The following is a 17360-nucleotide window of genomic DNA, read 5'->3' as shown; positions in this document are numbered from 1 at the left end:
CAAAATGACATTCCCGTTGCGCCCCACCATGTCGGCGCCTACAGTACTTCAAGCGCAGCGACCTGGGTCGGAGGTTAGAGTGCACCAAGAAGTCACTAATCCCAAAGAGAGCTCACCGGGAGCAAGTCTTGGGAAGTGGACGATTGCCCGCTGGACCACTTTGATTATCGACATTATACTTTCAATTTTTCCGTTACTTTTCATCGGTACGTCGCACAACCTCCCCATCCTCGATTTTATCTCAAGCATCGCTAATTCACACCTCTTGCAGTGCTTGCTATAATCGCCGGTTCTCTAGACCAAAAACCGACCTCTGCTTTTGGTGCGAAGGTCCAGCAAGCTCTACTGTTGGCACCCACTGTTTTCCCGATCATCTTTGCTGCTTTGATGGGAAAGTTTTTCAGGACTTATGGCTTGTACCGGGCCGAACGAGGTGTCACGCTAGGTGTTGGTCTCCTAACAATCTCTCAATTGGGGTGTTGCTGAAGTATTTTAGACTCTAGAGCAACTCGTTGGTTGCCAATCCCTATTCGCCGCCATAGAGAGGCAAGTCATTCTGCGAAGACTTAGCCTTATAGGAGTTGTTGCCACGCTATTCTGGGCTTTATCCCCTATCGGTGGCCAGTCTGCACTTCGCTTGCTCAGTACATCGACTCATAGTACTACGTATAATACGACAGTCAAATATTTACCCGTAATGGCGGATAGATATAGCTTCCTGAGAGGTTATTCTAGCCTAACTCGTGGACGACCTTTCGTGGATGCTATATTTACCACCTCGCTCCAGACCGCGCGGACGTCAGTGGGGGGAGTGGATTCTCCTATGGACATCTGGGGAAACGTCAAAATACCGAACTATTATTCCCTTACCATCCTAGATAATGCGACTTCCGGATCGTGGATTAGTGTCAACCACTCCAAAGCTATGCCTTCGTCTTTGATTGGTATTCCTGTCGCCGGCATCCCTAGTAGTGGAAGCTCGAACTTCACGATAGTTTCACGTCAATGGTCTGTGAACTGCTCCAGCAACGACTACATCCAAACCTGCCGTACAGGGATTTGCTGGTCTCCTGAAATTCCGGAAAAAACCAGCTCATTTACCTTTGAGCTAGGGCATTTCTACCCCGACGATCCTACCCGCGGCCGAGACACAGAAACCACCAAATCTGAAGCAAATCTCATTTTTACGTCTATGGCCGGCGTGGGTGAAAATAACAGTGTACCCGCTTCAGTAGCCAATTGCAAAATAAGAGCTGGGGATTTTGAGTCTGCCATCCACTGCAATGGAAAATCTTGTAGTGTGGAGGCAATGCGACCGTGGACCGATAACTTTGAAGGCAACCGAGCGATAAGTGCTTACGAAGCAGGCTTGCTCTTCCGGGGCATCGAGGGAGTCTTTGTATTTGACGCGGGAGATGCCGGTAGTTCGCAAACCGAGAGATGGCTGTTGGATCCGAACACGGATTTTTCGCCGCACAGAGGGCAATATGTGAACATGACGAATGTTCCGTTGCAACCCCTTAGTTACCGCCTAGGAATTGTAGTAAACACCTTCTCGCGGGCAACCTACGGCACGGAGTTCTTCATGGAAGGTCTTAACAAAGACATCGGGTATTACGACGACGCCATTACAGATAATGGTGAACACATCTCCTTCAATTCCTCTCAAGCTCAGGTGGAAAATATCACCGGCAACGTTTACGTATGCCACTGGACCTGGACTATCCTTCTGTTGACCACCTCCTCCATTCTTCTCCTCGCAGGAACAATCTCTATATTCCTAAAGACAATTACCCTCGCTCCAGATATCCTAGGCTACGCCTCGTCCATGATGCGAGACAACCCGCACGCTAATGTGTTCGTTGGTGGATCCTACCTGGACGGCTTGGAAAAGACTCGGTTACTCCAGAACGTTAAAGTCATGATCGCAGACGTGGAAGTAGACTCCGAGGTCGGTCACGTTGCACTGGCTACACAAGAGGGTAGAGATCCACAGCGGCTGCAGAAAGGGAGGATGTACGACTAGTGCGATAATGTTGGTATTTTAAAACCGTATCAGGGCTACTAGTGGGCATGTTGTTGCTGGTGCACCAGAATGGAGTATTAATAACTATGGAGTAGGATGGGTCTTCTTGTTTCACAGGTAGAATCGTGGAATCTTGTCTATGGGTTTATGACAGTTGCAAATTCTACGGTTATCGGTTGCAAACACAGTGCCAATGATGTTCACAGTACGGCTAAACGTGTACTGGAAGGGGGCAATAAGCAAATTAAATAGCACTGGCTACTGCTTCCTGACTACCGCAACTCCTAAAAATGTAAATTGACGGTATGAACCCATTTCGAACAGCTGCAAGAGCTATAAACAGCAACTTCCATCTCTGTCAACCGAGATTCATCGTTCAGCGAGATAGCAAAGGACCTAAGCAGCCCCTAAAAATTCGAAAAGGCACCGGATAATTTGCCCACCCCCTCTAGATATTTTGCCCACCCCACGTGATAACATCTACAGAATTATATAATATATTTTCTACTCTTTAAAATTATAGGTATCTATACCCTTATAAGTACCTTTACACCCTTCGAATATTTTATTTTTATACCCTCGTAGATACTCTAGTAGTCGTATATTTTTACTTTTATATAGAAATACAATAGTCTGTTATAATTGCCTAAGATATATTTTGTAGGTATTGTAGATTTTGCTTAAGATGTAGTTGCGGGGTGGGCAAATTATCCGGGGCCATTCGAAAAAGGTAATCATTTTTTTTAGAATTTCTAAACGTGACAGTGAAAATTTCGAACTTGCCAGCCAATGGTGCATTGATTGCAAAGCTTAAACGCTTATGCTACGTTGTGTCAGAAAGATGTGGGTTGGGGTAGGGTGGCTACGGTGTGGGAGTGTGAATGAGCAGTAATCGATTTGGTAGTACAAGCAATCAATGGTGGTCAAAAAGTTCATTTACCTTAACAGTCATTCAATATATCACCACACATTCCCACCCAAATAACCAAAAACCAAAAAGAAAAAGACACTCCGCCAACAAAAGAAATCGAACGCGCCTCCTTGATCGTGATCCCTACTCAAACTCTACCTCACTTGTACTTAGAGACACCTAGTCTGCAAACGCTCTTCGATGTTTACCCCTAGACCAGAGGGCCCATTACTTGAGTTCGGGCGGCCCAGTCTGACGCGCTCGATTCCATGCTTTTGGATTAGCAACCCTACTATATATACCAAGCATTTAATTATGTTGAGTTAGTGCGCGCTGCATGTTCTGCCACGACGTAACCAGGTGAGCGTGTGCAACTAACTACATCGTTCTCTTGTTCCTTTCAAAACACACCCACTTTGCGAGTGGTGGTTAATGTGTCCGTCTTTCAGTCGGTTTCAATTCTGTTGGCCAATAGTCAACCAATGATCCTTCTTGGCACCAGAAGCTGGAGTCCAACAGGAGAGATTGTTTATTGTGAAAGATTGCACAACACTCGATGAACGTACCACTACTTACCAAACATTTCCGCACCCGACCACATCGCACAAACAGTCCATCATCACAACACAAAGCGCAAGTCTCACAAACAAAACCGCTGGAGCCCGATCATAAAGCCTCGTGTATCTACTTCAACCGTACTATATAACACGAAGATCTCCCAGCAAGCAGATCAGACAAAAAGCAATAGCAACACCAGCGACGAAAGAAAAGGTAAACCCTAGCACTCCGCACTACTGCAAAAAACCGCGGGTATGTAAGGATCGTTGCCGCAGAAGAAGAATCCCTGCACACGTTCGCTGATAATACAAGCCCCTCCACACATACGCGCGCACACACCTCACCGAAAAAACGCCATGCCCCCTTACGCAGATTCGCAGGCTCGCAGAAAAGGAGTGTCGGCTGAGAGTCGAAGCGGCGTTGAAATAATGAAGCTCTCTGGCTAGCAAGAATAGAACTTTTACAAGAGTAGGATGGTGGAGAGGGGAACTATCACTCGTCTGGGTCTGTCGCGTTGTTGTCGCTCTCCTCCGGAGCCTTTGTCTGCGCCCGAGTCCTGGTCGTTCTTCCACTGGCCCTGGTTGCGGCCTTCTTCTCCTTTGGCTTTTTGTTGCTAGGAGGCGTCGGTGCTACGGGTTGTTCTTCTTCGACCTCGCTGCTTTGTTGCTCTTCGCTCTGGTCCTGATCCTCTTCATCCTTCTTCTCGGTCTCGTGGTCCCAGTTTTCCATCTCGACATCGTCCTCAGTGTCACTCTGCTCCACATAGCTTTTGGCGGCAGTGTGGCGACCACTGCGTCGTCTCTCGCTCGAGGGTACATCATCCGCAATCTTACGGACTTTCTTGGGTTTAGGCGTACGGACTCCTTTGCTAGCCCTGCGTACGGGTAGCTTTGTGGACCCAGAGAGCCTGGAACGCTTGTAGGCACGCTCACCACTGCTTGCATCCGTCTTGCGCTGTCGTAACTGTTAGTATCTGTACCTAAGTTCATGAGCGGGGAAGTTTCACTCACCTTCTTCGTTCTCAAGCTTGCCCTCACCAGATCATCCAGCTCCTCCACGAGCTCCTCTGGCACGTATTGCTTTTCCGCAATCTCTTGTGCAACCTCGTGAGAAGGCAAATTCGCAAAGATATCTGCGGGCATGCGTGCCTTTTTCGAGAACGCTTGCATGCTCCAGCTGTGCGATTCTCTGAAACGCTGAATCACCGCCTGGGCTAGGTCCGACAGGACGTACAAATTCTCGCTGGCCTCAGACTCGATTGCGTCCTCTACAGCTTTAACCCGTTGAGCGACATGGTAGATGAGAGCCACGTTGTTCTCGTTTGCCACGCTCTTGAGGTAGAACATAATGTATTGCACGAAGTCCCGTAGGTTGTTCACGCTTTGATCAAAGTCCGGGTGATGGGCCAGCAGAGAAAGGAAGCGAGCAAAGCAGTTTTCAAAAACAAAGTCCTGCGCCTTGGTGAATGCAGAGCAGCGAGCTCGAATCCAAGTGACGGTGCTTTCTTGGAGACGTGAGTCGGGCTCGAAAGCAAGGAGGAAAAGGATAGTGTAGAACCGGCGTGGCAGTTTGTCTTGGCCAAGGTATTTCATGAGCTTCTTGACAAAGCCCTCACGGACATGCGGATTGGGGTCTTGGGCTACGATAGCGAGCTCATTGAAGTCCTTAGCGGTCAACAGGGCGTCGAAGCGACGCTCGCGGCAGAGCTTGAGAAGAAGCTCCGCAGAAAGCAGGCGTAGACGTGCCTTCTGTGCCTTAGGAGACTCACTCTTTTTAGAAAGCTCGCCCTGCTTCGCCACCAGAGTATTCAAAAGCTTGTACACGGGCTGCGAGACTTCCTTTACCGACTCCTCATCGCCTAAGCCTCGGAGCCGGTTGACAAGTATTTTAAGGGCCCACATCTTGGCAGTGCAATCACTGTCCGGTTCATCCGTCCAAGTAGGGTTTGCTTCCTCGTCCGTTGGCGTAATTTTGAGTAAGACATTATTAATGGCAATGTCAATGACAAGATCGATTTCATCCTCAATAGCCTTCGATCCAAGTAGCATGAGCTGGCTCAGAGTTGCAAGCCTTGAAAGATAGTTTCCTTTGCCATAGTCAAATCCCTTTGTGCATTGTCGCAGAAGATCGCGGGCGTGCATTTCCTTTTTGTCCGTGTTAGCCATAAGGATCGAAACCCCGTACTTGGCTGCCCTTGGTGGCGTGCCGTACTGAGCAAAACTGATCATGCTTTGGACAAATTTGCGCTCCGTCGGGATATCCTTGGGAAACTTCTTCGCAAACCCGGAGCATGCTTTGAGGTCATCTACAGCACCCGGGCCATTCGGTTTCTTTGCAGTTGGTGCTTCGCTTTCCAAAGCCCGGCACAGTTCCTGCACGTAGCCTCTGAAAACATCCGGATTACGAGATGATATCTCCTTGATAACCTCGTGCGCGGTGTTCCCCAGACCTTTTTCATCGGTCCGTGAGGACTCGATGATTGCTGGCACGTGGCTTTTGTTGTAAAGCAGCACGCTGACCCTGTACACCAGAGGAATGAGTGTTTCGAGCATGGTACTTGTTGACCCTGGGGCTTCTTCTATGCGCTTCGAGAACTCCTTGATGGCTTTGTAGACCTTGCGGTAGTCGCTATCGGGGGCCATGGCGAACCTGATAAGCTGGTAGCTCCGACGATCGTGCATCTTCGCGAATTTCCAAAGATCCTCGGATGCTTTTGATGATTCAGGTAACGTCTTTGCGTGGTACTCGATGAGCTTGCCAAGTTGGAGTTTTGTCTCCTTCTCTCCCTTGTCCATAACGCCGCCGTTATAGTCCTCGCACCGTTTGAGGAGAGCATCCATATATTTCGCCAGCGTGACGGAGTTGACTTGCTTCACGAACAGCACCGTCTTTGATCTTGGCACCAGATTTCTAACCAAGGCAAGAATCCTTTCGACCCTTATTTTGTCAGCATCTGCTTCCGTGTGCTCGACGTTGTTGTTTGCTTGGCTGTCTCTGATCCGCTGGGAGCTTTCTTTCGATTTCGTCTTGATTGCGGGGTAGTTGAGCGGTAAGAGAAGTTCGAAAAGAACGTGATCGACGAGTACGTTAACCTCCTGGTCGTTAAGATAGTAGGCATCAAGGATTCGCGATGGTATCGGGCTAAGGAGCTCGCCAACACGCTCGCTGCCCTCAGTTATGGACCCAGAAGCAACGCCCCAGACCTTGCCCAACAACTTCATGGCTTCGACACGTACGGCACTCTTGCGGTCCCTGACACGGTCGGCTAGGTTACTTAGTATGGATCCTGCTTCGGAAATTCCACCTCTGCTACCGATCTTCTGGACTATGTCGTGAAACTCGAATCGTTCGATGGCTTTAATCGCGGCCAAGCGAACCCGCTCATCGCCGTCCACGAGCATATCGCCTAGATACTTGAGTAGCTTTTGTTCTTCTTCGGGATCCAAACCCACGCCACCAGCGCTGGTCATGAGTACCCTGCCAACACTCGTGACCCATGCAGAGCGAATCAGCGGAGACTTGTCGTTGCGGCGGTTGAGGAAACCTTGGTAAACTTGGTGGTAGCGGGATGGGAATGAGTGGGGAGAGGTCGGTGTGGTCAGAAAGTTGTACACCGGAATACGGTCGGAAGGAGATGACAGGCTCTGAGACGGATATGCTGCGGCATTGTACACCGGAGCTGGCGGCGGTCCCGCGGCTCCAATACCAGCGATCATATCACCAAGTGTCTCTGTTGCGAGCGTCCTTAGTTGAACATCCTCTGCGCTTAGCTCAATTTCGAGTTGCGGGACAATATCCTGCAGGACAGAAGGCGTTGATCGCCATAGCTCGCGGAGTAACCTATGCGCTTTTCTACTCTCTTGCAGATCTTCTTCCGAGGGACCGCGAGGAGCGTCATCTTCTGACTCGTCGGGAGGGCTGCTGGCGCGCTTGGAACCTTTCTTGGTCGATCTGTGTGTAGGCGCCGCGGTGGTAGCGTCCACGATGACCGAGCTGAAATATTGACTTATGTATCTCGCCATCTTATCAGAGCAAGAATTGCAGATATTCTTTGCCATATTGTATGCCGGAGGCGCCTCCTTTAGGAGAAGAGTGGATTGCCTTTCATCGACTTGCGCTCCTTTCTTGGGCTTGGTTCCATTGGCCGTGACAGCGCGCGGATCGGCGCGGAGGAACTGTGCCAGTGTAACATCTACGACCTCTCCAGGCATTCCTTGCGCCTCGTCTACTAGTGTCGCCAGAACGGCAGTCATATGATGTTCAACGTTCTTGCTGAGCTCTTCGCCGGACTCGGCCTTGGACGGCCCCGACAGCACGTCGAAGCACACCGTGAACAGTGCTAGCATGAGACTATTGGCCGCGGGGATATCCGTAAGGAGGACGATGCTCTTGACCTCTGCCAATGACTTCAAGACATAAATGTGTTGGCCATTGTAAGGGCTCGACGGATCGGCAAGAGATGGAAAGATGGTATGTATGAACAGCATGAAGATATCCTGTGTTGCGCGCGTCAGCTTGTGTCTCAAAACTTGAGTCCTGTCCGCGGCTTACCTTCAGCTGAGCCGCTGTATACGGTGCATCTGGGGCGCACAGCCTGAACATGTCTACAATGCAACATGCCGTCCATGCTCTTACACCGCGATCCTTGTGCGACAGTAGGTTTTGCGCCGCAAGTTCTTTCGCAACGGGCATCAGGGATGACCTTTCCGCATCCTCCTGATCAAGGTCGCGCAGCTCGCGCGACAAGTCCTGGAGTCTGCGCAACAAATCGGCGACGGGTATTGGCTTCCCAGGGCGCGAGGCCAGGCTCTTGTTGAAACGGAGACCCGAAGTAGCCTCTTGCTGCTCGGGTTCTTCGGTGACTGCGGTCGCGCCGCTCGTGCGACTACGTGTGCCGGGCATTGTCGCGGTGTCTCCAGGAGTAGTCGAATGCGCCGAAGCGCGTCGTGAGTCGCGGGGACGCGCCGCAGTTGAGGTGTAGGAGGTAAGAGGGATGGCGTCCAATGATGCGGGAAAGTCGCGTCGGCAGCGGGGCGGGGATGATTGTTGTGCCTCGAGCGGAGGGTGACGTGGTACCGCGTTCGGACGATGGTTCAACTTTGGGACGCGCCTGGTTCGCGGCAGCTGCCTCGATCCCGCCGCGATGCCGCCGGGCCTCTACTTCTCGCCAACTTCACACTTGTTGACGCTTGTCAAGTGAGAAATGGGGCTTGTGTCCTTCGGCAGCAATGGAGCGTAGGAATTTTGTTTTCCAGCAGGTTCGTCTCACCTCTCCGCTAGCTCACACCTGCTATTGACCCCTCGACAGCTCAAGCCTCACTGCGTAGGGCTGAGCCAGGCCGCCCTGCGTATAGCAGGTAACAATGGCAACCCAAGAGATGTTGTTACCGCTTTGGCAGCACTTCTTGATGCATTAAAAGAGGCAAAGCAGTACCCGGGCGCTCTCAACGACAAGCTGGCTGAATATGTCTTTTTCCCTCTGTCGCACGTGTTGCGCGAGAAGCAGAAGCTTCCAGTTGTTGCTATAGAGCTCACGCTGCAATGCCTGACTATTATACTCCAGACTGGATGGCGCTCAAACATCGAACCAGCCCTGAGCGGCCAGTTGTTAATTCTGCTTACTGTATTTGCCGGCGGCACTCCGGGGAACAAACCATCGCCTCAATCATCTGAAGAACTGCAATGCGTGGCATTTCAGTGTTTGTCTGAGCTGTTTGTGACATACGAACAGTCCGAGAAGAGCAGGAAGAGCCTCACGGATGCAAGCAATATTCCTCCGCTCGGTCATGCGATAACAGTCATCTTGGAAGGCGTGGCAGAGGGGCCCTCAAATGACATCCAGCTGGCAGCTGTCCAAGCCCTGCGTAGCTGCTGTCTGGCGGTCAAGGATCGTGATGCCTTAGCAAGCTTCCTTCCTGGTATGGTTTCAGCCCTCGCCAAGGTGTTGACTCCAGCGACAAAGCAGCGTCGTTCCTATGAGATCCTTCGCATTTCACTCGAAGTGCTCTCTCAGCTCTTCAGGGCAGTCATTAGTGATAGAGCAACTAAAGATTTACCAGCTAGTGCTGAACCTACGGCCACACAAACAGCAAATGACAGCCAGGGCGCGCTTCGTCTTACTCAGTCATGGTTGAAAGCCACCACTGCTCAAATCAAACTCGCTCTGGCAAACATCATTCGCATTCGCCAACATGAGCGCAAGCACGTCAGACAGGCACTGCTCGACCTCTGCTTGATAGTGCTCGAAGAATGCCGTGAATCACTAAAGGATTCGGCAGCGATGATGGTCGAGACGATGGCAGTTCTGTGCGGATCAGATGATGACGGCGCAATGCAGAACATTGTTCGCCATGTAATAACTGCTGATCCGAGGTTGGCGGAGCTACTCCGATCAAGCATTCACAGCTGGGTTGTGTCTCTGCCTCGAGTACTGCAAAGCCCTGATGACGCTGTAAAACGGAGACTGGTCGTTCAGATTTCAATAGGATATGAATTACTAGCCGATCAGGGCACCGATCTTGATATCGTCGACCGCGCAATGGCAACGAACCTTCGGGATGGAATCTCTACCTGTTTCTCAGACCAACCCAAGATTGGAGAAATCACCCAAACAAAAGAATTGTCCAACTCGCTCGAGCTTACGGCTCCTCTACATGATGGACCTTCGAAAGAGTTTCAACCAATTATGTACGAGAACAAAAACCAACAAGAGATTGTTGGCGACCTTCAAAACCTGGTCAAGCATGTCAGTAGCTCTAAATCTTCTCTCACGGCCGCAAGAGAGCTCGTGGATTCCCTTCAATCAAGCAAGGGAACATCACAGTTGGCAAACTTCTGGGTTTCCCTCCAGCTGATCAAGTTCTCCGCCGAGAAGAACTCGGTCATCGACGCCTTTCTGGACTTTGGTGATGCGTCTATGGGACCAAATGAAGAAATCCTCGAGGAAATGTATTCTTTCTCGCTGGATGTTTTGCAAGAATCATCTCTCGAGCCCCAAGCAGACTGGAGACTGCAAGCACTCGCGGTCGAGACCATTGCATTTCAGGCCGAAACGTTGAAATCGGATTTTCGGCTTGAGTTAGTGGAGTCATTGTATCCGATTGTCCACCTCGTCGGTTCGCCAATCCCGCAGCTACGAAACCATGCAATCACCTGCCTGAACATAATGGCAGCCGCTTGCGACTACAAGGACGTTGGTAGCTTGATTGTTGAAAACGTTGACTATCTGGTCAATGCCGTCGCTCTGAAGCTAAATACGTTCGACATCTCGCCTCAAGCACCTCAAGTGCTTCTTATGATGATCAAGCTATCAGGCCCGACTCTGCTACCATACTTGGACGACCTAGTCAGCAGTGTGTTTGCAGCCTTGGAATCGTTTCACGGATACCCCAAGCTGGTCGAAATGCTATTCTCTGTCCTGAAAGGAATCGCAGAAGAGGGCACCAAGACGCCGCAGCTTGCCATAACAGAGGGAGAAGAGAGCATAACGCACTACAAGCCAGCCAGCAAACCCACTTCCATCCAAGACGTCGTGAGCATACTCAAAGCCATCCAAAGCCGCGAGAGGCGAAAAGACGACGAAGACGACACCGACTCGGCCACGCCGTTCCCGCGGCGGGCCTGGAAAGAAAAGATCGAACAAGAAGGGCTCCCAACAGGCGACTCAAACGACGAAAACGAAAACCAAGAAGAGACGCAAGAAAACGGGCTCAACGCCATCACCGACGACGCCCCCCCACCCGCCCCCAAGACCTACGCGCTCCTCCTCAAAATCTCCTCTCTAACGCAACACTACCTCTCCGCGCCCTCGCCCACTCTACGCACCTCCCTGCTCGGCCTCCTCAGCACGACGCTCCCCGCCCTAGCGCGGCACGAGTCCTCGCTCCTCCCCCTCATCAACGCCCTCTGGCCCTCCGTGCTGCCCCGCCTGCACGACACAGAGCCCTACGTCGTGGCCGGCGCCTGCGACGCCGTGGCCGCCATGTGCGTGTACGCAGGGGAGTTCATGCGCAGCCGCATCGAGGACGTATGGGCGGTAGTGCTGCGGCTGTACCGGAGCGGGGGCATCGGCGGCAGTAGTAGTAGCATTAGCAGTGGCCGAAACACCACCACCACCCCCATCGCGTCCCTAACAGCCAGCATGGCAAGCACATCCTTGACCCCGACCCCAACAACAACAACACAAACACCAGCACACTACACGCCAGCGCCCACGCGCCTCATCCGCGCCGCGGCGCTCAACCTCGTCACCACGGCGCTGAACACACTGACGCTGGACGACGCGGCCGTGGCCGAGGCGCTCGACCTGCTTCTCCCTGTTGTGGTGGCGCGCGCGGATGTGCGCGCCGCGTTTGAGCGCTGGAATGCTGATGCCGTGTGGTTGGCTGTGCTGGGGTGGGAGGTGCGTGGTGGGTGGGAGCAGGGACGTGGTAAAGGAAGTGGCAAGGTGGTGGTGGAGGAGGAGAGTGATGAAGGTGTGGGGAGGAGATGGGGAGTCGGCGAGAGGCCGGAGGCGTGGGAGGGGCGGGAGTTTGTTAGGGTTTTTGGGTAGAGGTGGGGGTGGAGGTGATGGATGGATGGATGAATGGATTCGTAGGCGCGTGTTTTGCGTTCTTCTCTTTTCTTCTTCGCTTCAAGATTGGATGTGCGTGTTTTCCGTAGATGTTAAATCGTGAAGTCGATGAACATGAATCCAAAAGCACCGTCTACAGCCACGATTTAACGCTACGTTTGGTGCAGATATGTAGATCGTGAGATGAGGGAACGGATGCAAGAGAGATCACACATAAGAGCACGCACGGCACAAAGCTCAAGTACCTAGCTAGAAAAAGGAAATATGTCGTTTTTTGGCAGGTAGACAACCACCGCACGCTGCACACGCACACATACAAGAAAACGCGGCCATCCATGTACGCGCTCGCTCATCACCTAAAGCACTCAAAGCGCGCCAACAACGATGAGAACAAGTAGGTAGAATCCCGCCATACAGTGCACACGCCATCACGTAGCCCAATCTCTAGCCATTCAGCCCTCCAGCGCCCAACTAAAACCTCGAGCGATTCCGCTGCGCCCTGAAGGCCGTAAAGCCGACATAAGCGCCCGTAAGCACGAGGCCGAAGATGACGAACTTGAGGGCGAACCAGCCCCAGCCGCCCTTGGCCTGCTTGGCCTTTTGGGCTTGGAGGCGCTGCGCGCGCCGGCCGCGGTCGATGTTACTCTGCCCGCCTGGCGCCGGCGAGTACAGGTTCTTGGTGCTGAGGGAGATGATGTCGTGGTTGTCGCTGAGCTCGCCCGTCTCGGCCGAGAAGCCCAAGTACGTGACGGGGGGGATCTTGACGTCGCCTAGCGTGAAGCACTCGGTCCATTCGTCTTCGGCCTTGTATTGCAGCTCGAGCTTGAGCGACTTCTCGGCAAAGTAGGTTAGGCGCGCCTTTGTGGGGACGGCGGAGTTGCGGAGACCGCGGGCCTGGGAGGCGGTTGGTTAGTGGGGGTCTTTTTTTGGGGTTGGAGATTGCGGGTTGCGGGGCGGACGGCATACCGAGCAGCCGGCCAATTCCTGGTGCTTGCCATCGTTGCTCTTGTCGTAGCCGGTTTGGCCATCGCCCAGCATCGCCATGACATAAGGGAACACGACGCCGGGCCGGTTGTTCTTGTACGTGTCGAAGAAGATGCCGAGGCCCTCGAAGCGGTTGGTGGAGCCGAAGACGTCGCCGGGCTGGGCGCGCTGCTTGGTGAGCCACATGGCCATGCCGTCGCCGTAGAGGTTGCCCTGGCCATGGATCTTGAACTCGAGCTCGACCTCCCAGTTGGTGGCGGTGAGGGGCACGCGCGAGAACAGCCAGCCCGCGCGCGACGGCTTGTCCGCCGTCAGGCGGATGTACTTGTCCGTCCGCACGACCGTGTCGGCGCCAAAGTCGAACCAGCGCGACTGCATGTCCGAGTCGAGGTAGGGCTGTTGCGTCCCGCCATTCCCGTCAGCTACATGGCTCCTTCTGACTTCTCTCCCTCGCCCAGACGCGGGTGCTGGGTTTTACTGACCGTCTGCAAGCTGTGCGTGCGGAGCTGTCGCTGCTGTTAGCTCCATGTGCTCCATCTCTCCCGCGCGCGGATCTGCAATGTACTCACTGGTATGCTCTTGACCTCAGGCACGGCATCGGTGTCCTGCTGCGCGCTGGCCAGGCCCAGGCTGCCCGCAAGGAGCGCCAGGCAAGTCCACGGGAGGAGCATTGCGAGGAGTCGGAGCTCACGTCGGTACTCCTAGGTAGGTGGGGGGGGGAGGGAGGTGTGTGTAGAGGTGGAGCGGGGCCAGGGCCAATCAGTCAATCAATCAAAGCGAGGGGGAGAAAGGACCGTGGATGCTCCAGCGCACAGCGTCGGGAAGCAGTTGAGAATCGCTGTCGGGGGTGCGCGCCTGGAAGTAACAACGCACTCTCTGTGGTGCGTGATGTCTGTCCTCTTCGGCCGGGCCCGCGAGTCAGTTGGTCACGTCCGTTTTTGTCGCCCGTGCCAAGCCGCGCGCGCATCATCATCATTGTCGTCGTCGCTCGTCAATTGACCTTGACTTTTTCTTACATCTATTCCTCTTCCTCCAATCCATACAACTCGCCTGCCGCCATGGACTTCGCCAATGACCCCAAGACTGCCGTCATGCAGCAAGTGCGGCAAGAAGCCGCCGTGCAAAACGCGCGCCAACTCGTAGAGGTATGTCAAATCTATTCACCAACTTAACAATTCTTCCTTCCCTAACACCACGCCAACTAGAAACTCAACGAGCACTGCTTCGAGCGCTGCGTCCCCAAGCCTGGCTCCTCCCTCTCCAAGGGCGAGGAGACGTGCTTCACCCAGTGCATGGAGAAGTACATGGCCGCCTGGAACACCGTCAGCAAGCAGTACGTCGCCAAGCTGCAGAGCTCGAGCGGGACGCTCTAAGCGCCGCGTTGCGCGACTCCGCCGGGATTATTGTTGGGTTGGGGTTTTTAGGTCTGGGTGAATGGATGGATGGTAGATGATGGGGCCTGAGGGCGCATTGCGCTGGATGCGCGATTGAAAAAGACTGGGCTACGGGTTGCGGGTGTTAATAATAGGATGGGCAGCCGTGTGTTGCTGTTGCTGCCTCATCGCGAGGCAGAGCTATACCTACCCGTCATCATCCACGGCGGGACAGACGGCACGGCGCAGAAGGAAAGCAGCGACGGCGCCGAGCCAGCTGCAAGTACAAGCAAGTGTACCTGTCTAAATAAACCAAATCAAATAAATAAAAAAAAAAAGAGCCAGAAAAACCTACCAACCTACCTTCGCAAAACCGCCGTGGCGTGCAAGCAATGACCTACATAACCATACCTAGTTAATTTTGGCCGACGCGTCTCGCGTCCACCCACCCACGCACCCCCGCGCCTCCACCAACAACCCACCAACCCTCACCTCCACCCTCAACAACACCAACCATGCCCACCCCAGCCACAGAAGAAGAAGCAACCATGCCGCCAGCGCCGCGCATCCCACTAACGCTGATCGTGGCCGCCACGCCGTCGCTGGGCATCGGCCGCGCCGGCGCCCTGCCCTGGCCAATGCTGAAGAAAGAAATGGCCTACTTTGCGCGCGTCACCAAGCGCGTGCCGCAAACGAACGACGCCTCCCCACCCGCCGCGCGCAACGTCGTCATCATGGGCCGCAAGACATGGGAGAGCATCCCGCCGCGCTTCCGCCCGCTCAAGGACCGCTTGAACGTCGTTATTACGCGCACGCCCTCAAAGCTCGACATCACCACCTCAAATACCACCTCAAATACCACCTCAAATACCACCACCTCCACCGACACCACCACCACACCCACCCCACCCACGACCATAACAGCGCCCTCGCTGACCCACGCACTGCACACGCTCCACACTTACGCGCAAACTGCCGCGCCCCTCGGCCGCGTCTACGTCATCGGCGGCGCGGCCATCTACCGCGCAGCGCTGGAGGAGGCGCCGCTATGCGTAAGACACGTCCTGCTGACCAAGGTGTGGGGCGAGTTTGAGTGCGATACTTTTCTGGGGGTGGATGTGGAGGCGGGTGGGCGGGGAGGAGAGGAAGGAGAGGAAGGGAAGGAGTGGGTGCGGAAGGGGAATAAAGAGCTAAGCGAGTTTGTGGGCGAGGTGGTGCCTGAAGGACGGGTGGAGGAGGGGGGGACCGAGTTTGAGTTTTGTTTGTTTGAGAGGGTGCGTGCGTGAGGTGAGGGTTTGGGAGGGAGAGGTGCGAATCCATCCATGGCTAAGGCTACGAACGAATCTGTTTTGTTACGATAGATATGAGAGAGGAGTGGTTTGGGAGTGTAACTGAGATACCGAAGTTGTGGGTTTGGAATTAGATAGACGAGAGAAATAGTGCGGAAATGTAACCGATATACTCCATATTCATGCATCCGTCATACAAATACTAGACAGGAGACAACAGACAGAAGAAAAGCCCACAACACTCACCACCCTACCGCTTCCCCTGGTTCTGGCCAAACGCCTTCTGGCGCTCCTTATACTCCTTCACAACCAACGAGCACTGCACCTCCTTACACAGCGTCTTCCTACGAGCCACAGGCAGATTCGTCGCAAACTCGAGCCCCGAAGCGCGCTCCACCGCCTCAAGCGGGACCTCAAAGTCAGTAAGCGGCTTATCGTTCGCAATACGCGCATTGGGGAGGACGAAAGCGCCAAGCGCGACGTCGCCGCCCGTACGGCCATCCTCGCCGTAAATGACCTTGTAGAAATGGGTGGGGACGGCGACATTAGGCGGCGAGCCGATGACCTCGTACGAGACACGCCACTTGCCGTCCTGGTCGCGGCGGGGCAGGTACAGAGGGCCCGTGACAACGCGGACAGAGGGGTAGCGGTGGGTGAGGCGGCGGCAGAAGTCCTCAAAGTGCGCCCAGTAGTCGCGGTTGAACCCCTCGCCGACCTGCGGGCACATGTTGCTCAGCGCAAACGTGTCGTCCATGGCAGGCTGGCTCCACTTTGCGTCGGCAGCGGGGACCTGGTGCCCGCGGTCGTAGCCGCTGCGGAAGTAGTCCTTGAGCTTTGCGCGGAACTTCTCTGGGATGGCGTGGTCCTCGGTGAACGCACTGCCCTTCCTGTCTGCGTTGTTCTGCGCCAACGACCCCGGCGTCATGTGCTCGGCCACCCAGTGCGGGTTGCGCGTGCGCCGGTCGAACGCTGATGTCAGGGAGAGCGCTTCACGCAGGTCGTTGACCGGCCCTGGGAAGCCGTATTGGAAGAGCCCGGAGGGGTCGACGGGCGCCCCGCCCGCTGCTTTGCTCAACGGTGTCGAGGGCATTGCTGCCGCTGCGCCTTGCGCCGCTGCGATTGTGGCTGCGGCGGCGGTGGGCGGCGTCGCGGGCGCTTCTCGCTTGCTCGAGTAGAAGGCCGCGGTTACGGCGGAGCCGGTGACGGCGCCCGCGGCCGCGATGATGGCGAGTGTCGCCTTGGACATGATGATAATGATGGCGGGACGGACTCGAGACAGACTCGGGGATTTGAGGATTCGAGGGCGGCCGCGAGGAATTGGAGCGAGTGCGGGAGTGGCCTGGCTGCTCGGCGACGCGTAAGGGGGATGAGCGGGACGCGAGCGCCTGCGGCTTGTCAGGTGGTGTGGAAAGGCAGCTGAGCAGCGAAGCGCGACGACGTCTCCGCAGATCTGCGTTAGCCGCGCGAGACAAAATCCCACGCTTAGTCACCCGCACGGGAAGGATTCAAGACACCTTGGTGTCGCTTCTGCTGATCGCTTTTTCTTGCGCTGAAGCCAAGTCAAGTCAAACAGCACACACACACTCACACGCTTGCCAGCTTCTTCTCTGCTGCACCGAAAAAAAAAAAAAAAAAAAAAAAAAAAAAA

General features: G+C 54.3%; 8 protein-coding genes across 8 annotated transcripts; 4 read left to right on the top strand and 4 right to left on the bottom strand.

The window, feature by feature from the left end:
* Positions 1–279: 279 nt before the first annotated feature.
* K452DRAFT_223729 (uncharacterized protein) lies at positions 280–2026 on the top strand (the record flags this gene model as incomplete). The annotated part of the gene is made up of 2 exons (XM_033536642.1): positions 280–447; positions 497–2026. Coding segments are annotated over 2 exons (1698 nt in total), but the record flags the coding sequence as incomplete, so codon positions are not given.
* A 1536-nt stretch (positions 2027–3562) lies between these two features.
* Positions 3563–8557, bottom strand: K452DRAFT_246530 (uncharacterized protein). Its single transcript, XM_033538021.1, has 3 exons — positions 8046–8557; positions 4505–7990; positions 3563–4448 (listed from the first exon to the last, which is right to left on the bottom strand). The coding sequence occupies exons 1-3, from the start codon at positions 8394–8396 to the stop codon at positions 3987–3989; spliced, it is 4299 nt and encodes a 1432-aa protein (XP_033399957.1). The 5' UTR covers positions 8397–8557; the 3' UTR covers positions 3563–3986.
* A 97-nt stretch (positions 8558–8654) lies between these two features.
* Positions 8655–12045, top strand: K452DRAFT_357137 (uncharacterized protein; the record flags this gene model as incomplete). The annotated part of the gene is made up of 2 exons (XM_033546094.1): positions 8655–8752; positions 8803–12045. The coding sequence occupies exons 1-2, from the start codon at positions 8723–8725 to the stop codon at positions 12043–12045; spliced, it is 3273 nt and encodes a 1090-aa protein (XP_033399956.1). The 5' UTR covers positions 8655–8722.
* A 77-nt stretch (positions 12046–12122) lies between these two features.
* Positions 12123–12508, bottom strand: K452DRAFT_155328 (uncharacterized protein). Its single transcript, XM_033535585.1, has one exon. It carries the CDS (start codon positions 12401–12403, stop codon positions 12200–12202), a length of 204 nt encoding a protein of 67 aa, XP_033399955.1. The 5' UTR covers positions 12404–12508; the 3' UTR covers positions 12123–12199.
* Positions 12316–13440, bottom strand: K452DRAFT_285489 (uncharacterized protein). The gene is made up of 2 exons (XM_033540122.1): positions 13033–13440; positions 12316–12960 (listed from the first exon to the last, which is right to left on the bottom strand). The coding sequence occupies exons 1-2, from the start codon at positions 13426–13428 to the stop codon at positions 12538–12540; spliced, it is 819 nt and encodes a 272-aa protein (XP_033399954.1). The 5' UTR covers positions 13429–13440; the 3' UTR covers positions 12316–12537.
* A 668-nt stretch (positions 13441–14108) lies between these two features.
* K452DRAFT_224002 (uncharacterized protein) lies at positions 14109–14423 on the top strand (the record flags this gene model as incomplete). Its single annotated transcript, XM_033536663.1, has 2 exons — positions 14109–14195; positions 14256–14423. 2 exons carry the CDS (start codon positions 14109–14111, stop codon positions 14421–14423), a joined length of 255 nt encoding a protein of 84 aa, XP_033399953.1.
* A 548-nt stretch (positions 14424–14971) lies between these two features.
* Positions 14972–15709, top strand: K452DRAFT_224022 (uncharacterized protein; the record flags this gene model as incomplete). Its single annotated transcript, XM_033536664.1, has 1 exon — positions 14972–15709. The coding sequence occupies one exon, from the start codon at positions 14972–14974 to the stop codon at positions 15707–15709; it is 738 nt and encodes a 245-aa protein (XP_033399952.1).
* Positions 15710–15962: 253 nt separating this feature from the next.
* Positions 15963–17319, bottom strand: K452DRAFT_357134 (uncharacterized protein; the record flags this gene model as incomplete). Its single annotated transcript, XM_033546093.1, has 1 exon — positions 15963–17319. Exon 1 carries the CDS (start codon positions 16956–16958, stop codon positions 15963–15965), a length of 996 nt encoding a protein of 331 aa, XP_033399951.1. The 5' UTR covers positions 16959–17319.
* Positions 17320–17360: the final 41 nt, after the last annotated feature.

The sequence above is a fragment of the Aplosporella prunicola genome (genome assembly GCF_010093885.1).
Source record: "Aplosporella prunicola CBS 121167 unplaced genomic scaffold K452scaffold_7, whole genome shotgun sequence".
Classification (NCBI taxonomy): domain Eukaryota; kingdom Fungi; phylum Ascomycota; class Dothideomycetes; order Botryosphaeriales; family Aplosporellaceae; genus Aplosporella; species Aplosporella prunicola.
This window is presented reverse-complemented; position numbering and strand designations above follow the sequence as displayed.

Coding starts and splice junctions, on each gene's coding strand:
- K452DRAFT_246530 (XM_033538021.1), bottom strand. CDS start 8,396: ATGCCCGGCACACGTAGTCGCACGAGCGGCGCGACCGCAGTCACCGAA. Junction 7,991..8,045: donor ATACAGCGGCTCAGCTGAAG/GTAAGCCGCGGA, acceptor CGCGCAACACAG/GATATCTTCATGCTGTTCAT. Junction 4,449..4,504: donor CAAGCTTGAGAACGAAGAAG/GTGAGTGAAACT, acceptor CAGTTACGACAG/CGCAAGACGGATGCAAGCAG.
- K452DRAFT_155328 (XM_033535585.1), bottom strand. CDS start 12,403: ATGGATGGCCGCGTTTTCTTGTATGTGTGCGTGTGCAGCGTGCGGTGG.
- K452DRAFT_285489 (XM_033540122.1), bottom strand. CDS start 13,428: ATGCAGTCGCGCTGGTTCGACTTTGGCGCCGACACGGTCGTGCGGACG. Junction 12,961..13,032: donor AGGAATTGGCCGGCTGCTCG/GTATGCCGTCCG, acceptor ACCGCCTCCCAG/GCCCGCGGTCTCCGCAACTC.